The 12923-nt window shown below is 40.7% G+C and overlaps 2 protein-coding genes across 2 annotated transcripts; both read left to right on the top strand.

Moving 5' to 3' along the window:
- Positions 1-817: 817 nt before the first annotated feature.
- Positions 818-3640, top strand: ssp6 (short spindle 6). Its single transcript, XM_028323340.1, has 3 exons — positions 818-1203; positions 1359-1490; positions 1863-3640. Exons 1-3 carry the CDS (start codon positions 1105-1107, stop codon positions 3480-3482), a joined length of 1851 nt encoding a protein of 616 aa, XP_028179141.1. The 5' UTR covers positions 818-1104; the 3' UTR covers positions 3483-3640.
- A 692-nt stretch (positions 3641-4332) lies between these two features.
- Positions 4333-11479, top strand: LOC114366446 (hornerin). The gene is made up of 7 exons (XM_028323315.1): positions 4333-4527; positions 4605-4769; positions 5833-6076; positions 6164-7871; positions 7946-9065; positions 9308-9341; positions 9487-11479. The coding sequence occupies exons 1-7, from the start codon at positions 4426-4428 to the stop codon at positions 11214-11216; spliced, it is 5103 nt and encodes a 1700-aa protein (XP_028179116.1). The 5' UTR covers positions 4333-4425; the 3' UTR covers positions 11217-11479.
- The last annotated feature ends 1444 nt before the right edge of the window (positions 11480-12923 follow it).

The raw sequence follows: 12923 nt of genomic DNA on the forward strand, positions 1-12923 counted from the left end.
TATTTCACTTACCTACGAGTAGGTCTTATCTATGTAATTAAAATTTTAGCAATGCAAATAACGTTCGTCTACTTACTTCACTGTTCGTTTCTTCTTCGTCAAACATAAAAACATAGTATAGTAAAGTTATATTATAATAATTATTGTCAATGACGTAGCTATTTACTTTTTTAATCATGATGAAATTAGGTCACTAACTCCTACGAAGAATCTTATCGACTTTGGCGAATACTACGCAATAAACGTAGTGCATTTGGGATGATATAGATGTTGCTTTACAAAGAAAGTAATTTTAGCATTCCGTTAAAATTAACATTATGTTTATTTAACAATAAGTAACATAATAATTAAAAGTATGTCATACAAAATAGTTGAGCATGTTATAAGAAATACTTAAGTAAGGTTGGTTTGTAGGAAGTAGGAAATTAGCCATTGCTGCTTTTTAAAAACTGATTTGGGTTAGTGAAATCTACATTCTAATACTTATACCTTTGCATCTATTACATACCTACTTATGTACAATTGCATTGCTATTGATCGCATTATGAAGGCTTTCAATTCCAAACCCTTAAGGTCGATGTACTGAAGTAGTCTGCATATCCTATCTTTATTCTAGATATTACGGAATATGTACATAAAGTTCAAATTCAAAGCGAACATTTGAACTCGGTTGACCCAATGATGATTTGCAAGGTGTACGTAGCCCGAAGAGCGCATGCCCGGCAACCCCGTACGGCTGAATGCACATTAAGGACTAAAACATAAAATTGAAACACTGCATTACGTGTTGTTTGATGCAGTTGCCAATAACTTAACAAAGAAAAAAATAAATATTACTGATTCTTGTAAAAATCGCTTAAAAATAAAATAAACAAATTAATGTAAAGGAATTCCACGCATGTGCGGATCTCACGCATGCGCCACCTCGCCTTAATGATTTGCCTTGCTCAAATGAGCAGGTAAATGGTCTCAATAGAAGTATGATAGGTTTAATTTAGATCATTCGCTAGAAGTTAATATAAGTGAGTAGAAATAAGTGTGTGGGGCATGCCTTTTAAATTCCGGTAGCATCACTCGTCAGAGCCCCGTAGGGCGCGAGTAGCCATGAGTTCTCCGAAACTCAATGAACGGTGTCCAAGCAGCTTGAGCAACGGCAAAAAGCTCCTAAGCAATGACTCCAAAGAAGACTCCTTGGACAACTCGGTAAGTACTTATACTTGAAAATAGTTTAAAGCAGTGCTCGAAAAAGTTTTCCTTTTTTATAAGGTTAACTTCGTAATCCACTTTACGCTCATAGCGGTAACAAAGAAAAATCCACTCTTATTAACAAAAAATAAAATATGCATTTAATTTCTTAGATGCGGGAGTCCGCAAAGTCGGAGAGAAGTGGAAAAGGCGAGGAAGACTGGAGGAGACGCACCATCATCGTTGAGAAGAAAAACGGCACTTATGGTTTCACATTACAGAGCTACGGCATACATTACAAAAAGGTAAAAAAACAGTTTTCTACACAAACTAATAATGTATACGCGTATGTTATGAGCGATGCGAAATATAATATTTCCAAACACGTAAATAAAATGTAGCAATAAGTTGTTCATAATTATGACAAGTTTTGAGTTAATAGGTCTGTGACTAACATCTTGTGGCCACGCGATTTATAATAAATCTTTGTCTGTTAGTAGTTAAGACAGTTCGCGGTTTCGCACACTCACTTATTTAGGTCTAGATTTACATTTGCCGGCAATGAGACAAGCGATAACAAGCGATCGTAATTAGAACAACTATAATCAATCGGCCATATTGAGAAGTTGGTCGGTAGTTTGGTGATATGTGACGTAATGAGATGTGTTTTTTCACAGGAGCAAGAGATAGAGGTGATCACGTACGTGGACCACGTGGAGGCGGACGGGCCGGCGGCGCTGGCGGGCATGCGCGAGGGCGACGTCATCCTGGCCATCAACGGCGCCGACGTGGAGCGCGCCGACCACGCCGCCATCGTCGACGCCATCAACAACTGCGACTCGCGGATGCGCATGGTAGTCATCTTCGAGGACTGCGTCCGAAAAGTCGAACTCCACCTCAAATACATTAACCTACAACGAGCGATTCAGTCCAAAATGCGCGAATTAGATCAACTCACCGTCCGCGAAAGACAACTTTTTGATTCCAACTGGAAAACGCACAGTTTGCCGTCGCAGAAAAAGAAGAATTCTCCTTCAGACGTTATTTCAGATACGGAGGAGAACAATGCGGGCGACGGGATCAACTCCTACAATCGGCCTACGCTTTCCAGTGAAAATGTCACTGCCGCCAAGCCTCCTCAAGCGAATGTGTTCATGTACCAGTATCTGGACCCGAGATACGGAACGTGTGTCATACAGCCTAACATAAGAACGGGAAGCTTTGTGATCACCGTTGGCTCTCCAAGAAATAGGCGCGATTGCCATCACTACATAGTGAAAAACACGAACGAATGCCATCGAGCTTCAGAAAACTACAAAGTAGCAAACGGGAAACATGGGAAGGTTCACAGAAATAACCATAGCCACAGCTGCACACCGTGCATGCCCAATCACAACAACCAGGATGCGAACAGTCTCGAGGCTTACGACCTCGCCAGTCCCTGCTGCGACCCACATTGCGTGCCTAATTCACGGAAGAAAATACGACGCAAGAAGGAGTGTTCGAAGGAACACAAACGAAAGGAAAAATGCCAACAAGTAGACAAATCTACTCAGAAACCGGATGGATGCTCCCATACGCGAGCCAAGAAAGTTTGCTCATCCGGACACTGTTCAAGCCGCTACAGATATTTAACTACGGAGTCGACACAGACGAGTCAATGCAGTTTACAGTCCTACGCTACCAGTAATGCTACAGTACCCTGTGATAATTCTGCTTCCAGTTACAGTACATCTCTCAGTAGCGACACCCTTTTTTGGGATAACGATCGATCGGAGGCGAAATCCTCACCAAAGATACAGTATCAGAGCTCTCACCAGCACGTGAAGCCTAAGTCGTGGGATAATTTGACGACCAAAGCATTTGGTGGGTACGGTTTCGGTTACGGGTACTTGGATACTAGCACGAAGCAGTCGAGCCGTTCGAAGAGCCACGGCCGGAGCCACAGCGGGCGCAGTACGCAGAGCCACCACGAGTACCAGCCGGCGCCGAAGCACGCGCACCGGCAGAGCGCGGCGCCGCACCACTACCCGGCGTACGGCCGCAGCCACAGCCACTGCGCGCCCACCAAGTCCACCGAGAGCCTGGTGCTGGTGCCCAAGTACCCGCTGGAGAGCAGCGGCTCGGAGACGCGCCTGGCCTGCGACTGCGCCGACGCCGCCGACTACTACCGCCGCGCGCCCAAGGGCTCCGCCGACCCGCACTCCGCCGGATATTACTCCCAACATTTCATCTACCCGACGCATTCTTACAAGAAGAAAGAATCAAACATTAGCTCAGAAATAACGAGGTTATAAATCTATTGCAATTCTTCACCGCTCAATGTTAGGCCTAAACTTGGCAATTAGCGTTTTTACATCAAGTAAGTAGCGTAAATGTACTTAATTAGGCCCCAATTTTAACGGCTTTATACTTGTTGATTTATAGTTTTTATTAATAAACAACAAAGCGTCAATGCGTTTTACTTGTTAGTTGCTAGTGTGTTTGACACCTTGACCCTTTTTAAAATACAAAGCAATAAGATACTATCTACTACACACTATTTTAGATACTAATAGAATAATGACAAACAAAGTAAGAAATACCTGAAAATATTATTTAAATAACAATACCTCATTTACGAGTAAATACATTTATTTTCTAGTGCTACAGCAATACTTAACCTACTTTACATCATAAAGATGAACCAAGTTGCCAATAAGATTAGTTACTGGTGGATATAAATGAAAGTACCTATTAGTCTAGAAATTAATAAATAGTGAAAAAACAGTCGATTCACGATAATAATAACAGATAATAGCTGAAAAGCTTTTCTTGTTTTTAAAGGTTAACCGTTTCTCCAGCAAAAGTCACACTTCGTCTAGTGTGAGAGTCATCATTATGATATGGATACTTGCCTACCTACAACATATTTGTTTTTATTACACATACAGAAACTAGGTACACTACCGTTAGCGTCTAGGCTACCTTTTCTAAAGAGGTATACCTAGGGAGATTTGCGAGAAACTAAAATCTAGGCGTGCAGTGTCGCGGGTAGAGGCTAGTGACAGAATCGATACGAAATATCGCCCGATAGAGATTTACTTCCTTGTGTGCGATTTAGAAGTGTGGCGAATTCGTGCGCTATCGCCGAAATTGGGTGGGTGAACTTATATCTGGTGCGGGTTCATCTTGGGTTGCGGGCCGGCGGGTCACGCGAGCGCGCCGCGGCAGAGCGACGCCGCGCACCAGCCCAGCGCCATGCCTCCAGCCTCCGCGCCCGCGCTACGAGCCAGCATCATCTGCTTCACACTCTCAGCAACCCTATTCCTCACACCAGTAGAGAGCATTCCGACAACTCAAGTAAGGATACTCCAATACTCAATAATCAAACCAAAATTCTTCTTTTCCGATTGAGATCTAACACAAATCTCTTGCAGCTGTATGTGGTGTGCCAAGACGCCGGCTCGAAGATATGTGTTACATGGCCAGTGGATTTTGCAACAGCTAATGAATTGGAAAAGCATTTCTATCGACCAAATGACCGTGAACGCTGCGGATTTAGTGATCTAAATCGTATCCCGCCCCACCGTAAATTTATAGCGGTAAGGTTATATTATATTTAGGCTGTTTTATTCTATTATAAACAAATGCGTATAGCTCTCTTACAAAGAAGCATAATATTCTCTAAAATCCAATACTCAAAAAATAAGCTATAATTTGACTAGCCCCAGTGCTTCGCGAATTAGTTATAAGTTTCATGGAAATCATTGAAGTGCTGTGCGAAAATTTAAATATGCCCCTTTTCTGTTAAAGACATATTAAATATCTACTTACTTTAAGGTATTCCGCTAACATGATCATGACTAACCATTTAAACCCCGATACAACTATTATCAATGTTTAACATAACGCTTTTAATGATCCCCACTAAGCACTTGTGACCTAATAAAATCTTACTTTAGATAAGTTATCAAATCATAAGACAATTAGATAGTAGTAATAATTACTAAAATTGTAATTTAGACTGTTGGTTTTTTTGTATAATCTGCTGTACCTATCTATTGCTATTTATATTAACCTGAGTGAATGCCGATTTGAATAGGTATTTTTCGTGGCACTTCCCTAACCGGCAAAAATTTAAGATTTAAATATAAAATCGACATAAAATAATTAATTGCATCATGATCGAGTAATAATTGTTCAACTGTACTTAAGAAAAAGATATATTCGAAGATTTGTGTGCATTTTATTAATCGCTTCTTAGCACTTGGTTTGATTGATTGTTGTAATAATATACCTACCCAATTGTCAAATATCTAAGCTGCAAAAAACATGTTTTATCGTAATAAAAAATAATGATGTATTTTAGGAGATAACTTCTTTCTGTCAAGGCTGAGATTGTTCCCTTGGCCTGTTTAGTTGCACAATTAAGTTTATCATAAATAGGTCGATTCATAAAATACCATATCAAGGTCTAAGTTAAATTAAGTAACTTAAGACCTTTGTAAACACGTTTACTGAAAAATATAAGTGTGAGATAACTAGATTAGGAATAATGTACCAATTTAAAAATAGAGGATCGGACATTATTCACAAAAAATAGATACTTTAATTTATGTTCCTAAGTAATGCAACTAAGTAATGATTATTTTCTGTATCCTACAGGTCCAACTTTTCAACTCCAAGACAGATCGCTTCTTCTGTAATTCAATAAAACTTAAAACTGGAGCTCCGATCAGCCCCTTAGAGCAGAAAATAATAAGAGCACGAAGACAAGCTAACTATGGGTTGAGAGGGAGGTACAGGGGTCAGACACAGTCGCAATACCTGTCAATAGATAGAGGAAATGGAAAAGATGAAGGAAAGGCGGAAGCGCACTCAGCAGCTGATTCTTCAAGGGCAATCGTCAGTAAGTACCTAACTCAAAGTAGTTTTATTTAACAACGATGCAATCTTGTTATCATCATGCATGACTTACAAAAATAAATTATTCCAGGTGGCAACAGTGGCATGGGACAAGCGCAAAGTCAAACAGTATATGATCCAAGTTGCGAAGATTGTGTTGGCCGATCTGATACTGAGTTGGCAAGCTTAACACGTGGACCAAAACCACCAACGAATGGTTTATACAACCCTAATCTTAAAAATGATTACAACAGGCCAGGCCAAAATATACCCAGTACTGTTTATCCAGGTTTAAATGGAGATGGCTCCGGATCAAACATGCCTGGTGGAGGCCTAAACATAAACCGAAATAATGATCCTCGTTTGCCTAACAATCAACAAAACCCGTTAGGTAACAATTATCAAACTAATCAGCCGGGAGGAACCAACGGGCCTAATGGGTTACCTCAGTATGGTACACAGCCAGATCAAAGAGGGAGAGATGGTACGATGAATAACGGTAACTTGCCAAATCAATCAGGTAGATTTGGTAAAACTGATCAACCATTATCTTCTAATATACCTCCCGAAAACATTGCTAATCCGGGGGTCTTTGCGAATAATGTCCCAAACGGACCCGGTTTGATAAATCAACAATCACCGAATGCAAACACCCACTGGACTAATGGAATTCCAGGTGGTAATATAGATATAACCAGGATACCAACCAATGGAAATGTGAATGGTGGTCATGGTGGCGGTCCTGGTGGTGGTACTGGTGGAGGTGTACCAAATAACGTTCAAAACGGGAATCAACCCAATAACGGTTATTCTCCTCATCAGACAGGATCAGTAAATGGCGGATTACCACCAAATCAAAATGCATTATTACCAAATTCTATCAACAACCAACCCGGGGCACCTAATGGTAATACTTTAACAAATTTTCCGGGCTCAGGTGGCGTCGTGGGAGGCGGAGGTAACCCCTTTAATTGGCCAATATTATCAGATATATTGCGACAAAGAGGGCCTGGTTCTACATATTTTTGCTGCGTTGTAGGTCCCGATAGTAATATTCAAAACATATATGGACCTAACGGCAATAATTTATACAAACAGCCACCATATGCCGGCCTAAATAATATACCGAGTGGAGCTAACGGTGGCGGTCAAGCTTCCATTGGTCCAAATGGAGGAGTAGGCCAAACTCCTACCGGGTCATACGGAGGGTCGGGTCAACAATCTCCAGGTCAATACGGAGGATCGAATTATATACCAAATGGTCAATACGCAGGAACTGGTCAACCACCTATTGGCCAATATGGGGGGACTGGTCAAACGCCCACTAGTCAATATGGAGGAACGGGACAAACTCCCACTGGTCAATATGGGGGGACAGGACAAACCCCCTCTGGCCAATATGGGGGGACTGGTCAAAGTCCTATTGGCCCATATACAGGATCTGGTCAATCTCCAAGTGGACAGTATGGAGGAACTGGTCAAACACCAAGTGGTCAGTACGGAGGAACTGGTCAAACACCAAGTGGTCAGTACGGAGGAACTGGTCAAACTCCAAGTGGTCAGTACGGAGGAACTGGTCAACACCAAGTGGTCAGTACGGAGGAACTAGTCAAACACCAAGTGGTCAGTACGGAGGAACTGGTCAAACACCAAGTGGTCAGTACGGAGGAACTGGTCAAACACCAAGTGGTCAGTACGGAGGAACTGGTCAAACACCAAGTGGTCAGTACGGAGGAACAGGTCAAACACCAAGTGGTCAGTACGGAGGAACTAGTCAAACACCAAGTGGTCAGTATGGAGTAAATGTACACGCTCCAAGTGGTCAGTATGGTGGAAATAATCTAATACCGGGTGGTCAGTTTGGAGGGTCCAGCCAAATGCCAGGTGGTCAGTATGGAGCAACCGGTCAAGCACCTGGTGGTCAATTAGGAGGAACAGGCCAAGCTACACCTGGTCAATACGGAGGAACAGGACAAACCCCTACTAGCCAATACGGAGGGACAGGTCAAACTCCAACTGGTCAATATGGAGGAACAGGGCAAATTCCCCCTGGTCATCAAGGAGGAACCGGTCAAGGTGGGCAATATGGAAACTCAGGTCCAAATCCTCCTGGTCAATACGGCGGAACAAATCAAGGTCCTACTGGATCATATGGAGGACAAACTCCAATAGGGCAATATGGAGGGACTGGTCAAACCCCTACTGGTCAGTACGGAGGCGTTACAGGCCCTACAGGTCAATATGCAGGTCAAGGTCCGACTGGACAATATGGAGGAACAGGTGCAACTCCCACGGGTCAATACGGAGGACCAAGACAAATTTCCAATGGACAATATGGTGGAGTAGGTGTTACTGGTCCATACGGCGGTTCAGGTACCACTCCAATTGAGCAGCTCGGAGGAACTGGACAATACGAAATACCAGGTCTGAATCCAACGGGCCAATACGGTGGGCCAGGTCAAACTTCAACTGGTCAATATGGAGGACCAGGTCAAACTCCTGAACAGACAGGGGATAAAAATCAAATTTCCACTGGACAATATGGAGGACCAGGTCAAACATCAACCGGACAATACGGAGGAACTGGTCAACCTCCTAATGGACCATACGGTGGCACAGGTCAAGGCCCTAATGGACCCTATGGGGGTACAGGGCAGCCCATTAATGGACCTTACGGAAGCACAGGGCAAACGCCCAACGGGCCGTACGGAGGCACAGGACTCGCTCCAAATGGTCAGTACGGAGGGTCAGGGCAAATGCCTAACGGACCATATGGAGGCTCAGGACAAACGTCATCAGGACCGTACGGCGGCACAGGGCAAACTCCCAATGGACCGTACGGGGGCTCAGGACAAACTCCTACAGGAACAGGACAATCGTCAACTGGGCCGTACGCAGGCGCAGGAAATAGTCCTAACGCACCATATGGAGCGACAGGACAAACACCTAACGGACCATATGGAGGTTCTGGTCAGACAGTCGACAAAGAAGCGGTAAGATGGAATATTTGTTATTATATTAATATAATAATATGTATTTGTAAATGTGTAAATGCATGCAACTGAAATTATTATTATTAACTTTTTAGTGCAGATATGGTGTTTACTAGTTTTTTCTAGTCTATAATAGATGTCTCTGCTCTCGGGAAAGAAAAGCAATAAAAAATACTATTTTAGACAGTTTTCCAATAACTCGCTTGGTTTTCTAAAAACAGTTATATTATTTATGTTTTCAGAATGGAGCTGTAGGCAATGAATACGGTGGTAATGGTAAGTTTTACAATTCTAAGAAATTAATACATTTTAAACAATTTAAACATATTTATCGTGCGTAAAAACACTTTGAAAAACAATAGGATTTTAAGGTTAAAGTAAGTTATTACAATGTGTAACATCCCACTATCTATTATTTCAGGTGTGCCCCAAAATGTTGTAGACCCCAATTCAATATCATCTACGTTTGATGACTATGACTCGGAAGCTGAAGCCAGTGTAGCACAGGCTGTCAATGGCACAACCGCTTTGGCTTCTTCCAAAGGAGGCAATGAGAAGGGACGCGCACAAACACAAGTTGAAGGGACCTATTCGGGAACCGGATCATTTTCAGCTAACGCAGAAATAAGTGACGACAATAAAGCAGCACAAAGTCACGTATCGGGAAGCAAAAAGGGTGCATCAAGTAGTGCAGAAGGCAGAGGGCGTAAAAATAAATCTCAAGCTTCAGTTAAACTCGGATCAGAAACTGGTTCCATACTCACAGATTCTCAAAGTAGCGGAGATATGCATTCATCAAGCTCACAAGTCCAAGGCAGTGTTAAGGGTGGCATGGCCGACGCCCAAGCCAAAGGTCCTGGAAGTACATCATCTCAAGCACAAATTGGATTTACACCTTATAAAGACGAAAATAAAGAGCAACATGACAAACTAAAGGTACCGTTTGAAGGTGGTGGTACATCATCTGCTCAGTCAAGTCGGAGGATGGGTACATCACAGTCTCAACTACGTGGGACATTCAAATACGGCATTAGTTATAACGGCGCAGCTCAAGCTGGATCTAGTTTGGATAAAGACGCAGTCTTTTCAAATCTTCTTCCTTTTGACAAAATAGATGTGTTTGATGACAAGAATAAAAATATTAATGTCGACATTACCACTACTGAGAAAACACCCGAAATTTTTCTGACTAAAACTGAATATTACGAAGAAAGTACCACCACAGAAAAGACGGATATTGAAAACGAATACAATGAAAATATAGAAAACGATTTTTCCGATCATCGACATTTAGATCATCACAAAACTGAAAATCAAGAGAATGCTACAACGCTTGCTCCTGCTGTAGACAACAAACGATCTTTCCAGACTAATTATGCCAATAATGGGGCAGATTATGAATATCCTATTGATAAGGATGAAACACCAGACGAATATGAAATAGACGACGGTTATGGTTCAGATGGTAATGACAACGCACCTGTAGAGCAAGGCGAATATGCAAATTACGATGATATAGCCAGAGATGCAGAAACCACACATCAGTCATTGCAAAGTGCAAACAAGAAGGCCTATGAAATAAAACAAACAACTGGTGGAAATACACAACACATTATTTTAGGTTCGTTGAACAATCATGATGCAAAAATTATTCAAAGAAACTCGGAACATCCCGACGAAGCTCGTGTTTATCAACCAGGAGAAAAAGTACCTGGTATGGGCGGCTACACAATCCCCGCTGGGTTCACTGGTAGTGTGAAATCAGTTGCCTCGAAAGACAAGACGTACGTGGTAGGTTCTAAGTATTCACCGTCACAAGCGCAGACTGTCAAATTAACTCCGGGGACTGGAAAAATTAAATATGTTTATCCAAATAACTATGGAAAAAATGTTAATCCGAAAGAGTTGAGATCACTTTATCATCCCAAAACCGACGATAATCGATATGTATCAGTTTCAAAGTCAGTGACTCGCGATTTAGATAGCGAAAGTAATATTAGAAAACAGTACTCACATACTTATTACACCAAATCATCGTCTTGTGGATATTTCACATTCTCGTGCACCATGGTAAGCAGTGCCGAGGGTAAAAAGAAAGTATGTAAGCCTAAAATTCCAACTAATCCAGATGGTACTCCTATGAGATGCTAACATTGATTTTAATTGAAAGTAATTCAATCAGTTTTAATAAAGTTTATATAAGTATTTAAATAACATCACCCCGGAATGAATGTTTAATTTACTTTAATTTTAATGTCTAGTATTTTCATGGTGGCTTTGGGGCCGACTGACGGCTTGGAGCGCGGATTAAGAATATGAATAACTGATTATGATTGATCTGAATGAAAGTATATTCGAGTGATAAATGTTTAAAAAAACACGACGCACTACAAATAAGAACATAGTTAATATTATAATATTCCATAGAATAAATTTTTTGATTAAGTTAATTTTGGTTTTAATTTCATTAACCTTAGAATAACTACCATCATTTACTCCTACCGATATATTTTTGAAAAAAATACTGACTAGTAAACTTGATTTAACAAAATAATAATACAATATGTAGGAGTTGATACAGTTTATTTGAAATAATTTAGTTAATTACACTTTTGAGATAGTACGAGTATAGTACATTTAATATTAGTAATAATAAAAGTACATTTCCATCAACATCAACGTGTAACGTTTGTCGGTATAATTTTAATAACCATACATAAACAGATAAGTTATATTCCAAATTGTATTAAAAAAACAACACAATCTGATATAAATGAGAATTTGTTTACAATAATTAAATATACGTTGAAATTCCTCAAGAATCAGAGTAAGTTATAAAGGTAATTACATATTATGTATTACTAACAGACATATTTTACCTACAGCAGACTAAAACCAGCGGTGAAGCTATGTTCATGGACACAGGATATGGCGCTCTAGGCAGGCCGTGAATATGGTTTCCTCGCCAATTTCCTTAGCATGGAAAGAGGTATGTTATTTTCATAGGCTTAACACGGTAATTCTTTGGTGACGCTTTTGCTGTTCTGTTATTCAGTACCTGCAGGTACTTTAAACATTATGTCTTAGGAGCCAAATATCTATTTTATTTCAAAATAGATTTAATGTAACATTAATCATAACTTTCATAGTAAATCCCTTAATCGGATCATAATTGTATTTCTTCGCATTCAAGCAAAAGGCGTCCAATTTCGATACACGTTCCTGATCTAACAAAAATGCGCGTGGCTACCAACTGCACATTCTGCTTTGAGCTATATCACGATCCAAATAAAGTAGGGCTACGTTAATGCACACGGAGAACAAAGCGCGGCGCGAAACTGGTTTCCACACACATTTTAAGTTCAGACGGGTTAAATTAAGTGTAACGTGCGCATTTATACAATATGCAATTTGAGTAAATCTTTTTGCAATGCAAAAATGCATTTTGGCTTTCAACATGAAAGTGAAATATGGAAACCAGTTTCTCGCCTCCACTGAAATCCGCCCCAATCTTCGATACTTGCTATGTTTGTTCTAATATTCAGAAAAATACAGTATTGCATAAACGAACCGAACAACTACTTTAACTCTCATGTACTGATGTGTTAACTTAGCTAACGAAACTCTTGTTTGTTCAAAACTTTGCGTCTATGACTTTAGCAAACAAAACATTTTTCTATCTACTGTAGAACATTTTTTACTTGTTGAATGTATATAAAAACCATATTTTGCTTGTTATCCCATTATTGGGCTCGTATTTTGAAACAACACACACAACTAGATTCAGATTTAAGCTTGTGATTGGTTGAATTCCAATATTAATCAACACCAATTACAGGCTTTACTTGAAACAATTCT

The sequence above is a fragment of the Ostrinia furnacalis genome, unplaced genomic scaffold (genome assembly GCF_004193835.3).
Source record: "Ostrinia furnacalis isolate ACB-3 unplaced genomic scaffold, ASM419383v2 OfSCF0635, whole genome shotgun sequence".
Taxonomy (NCBI): domain Eukaryota; kingdom Metazoa; phylum Arthropoda; class Insecta; order Lepidoptera; family Crambidae; genus Ostrinia; species Ostrinia furnacalis.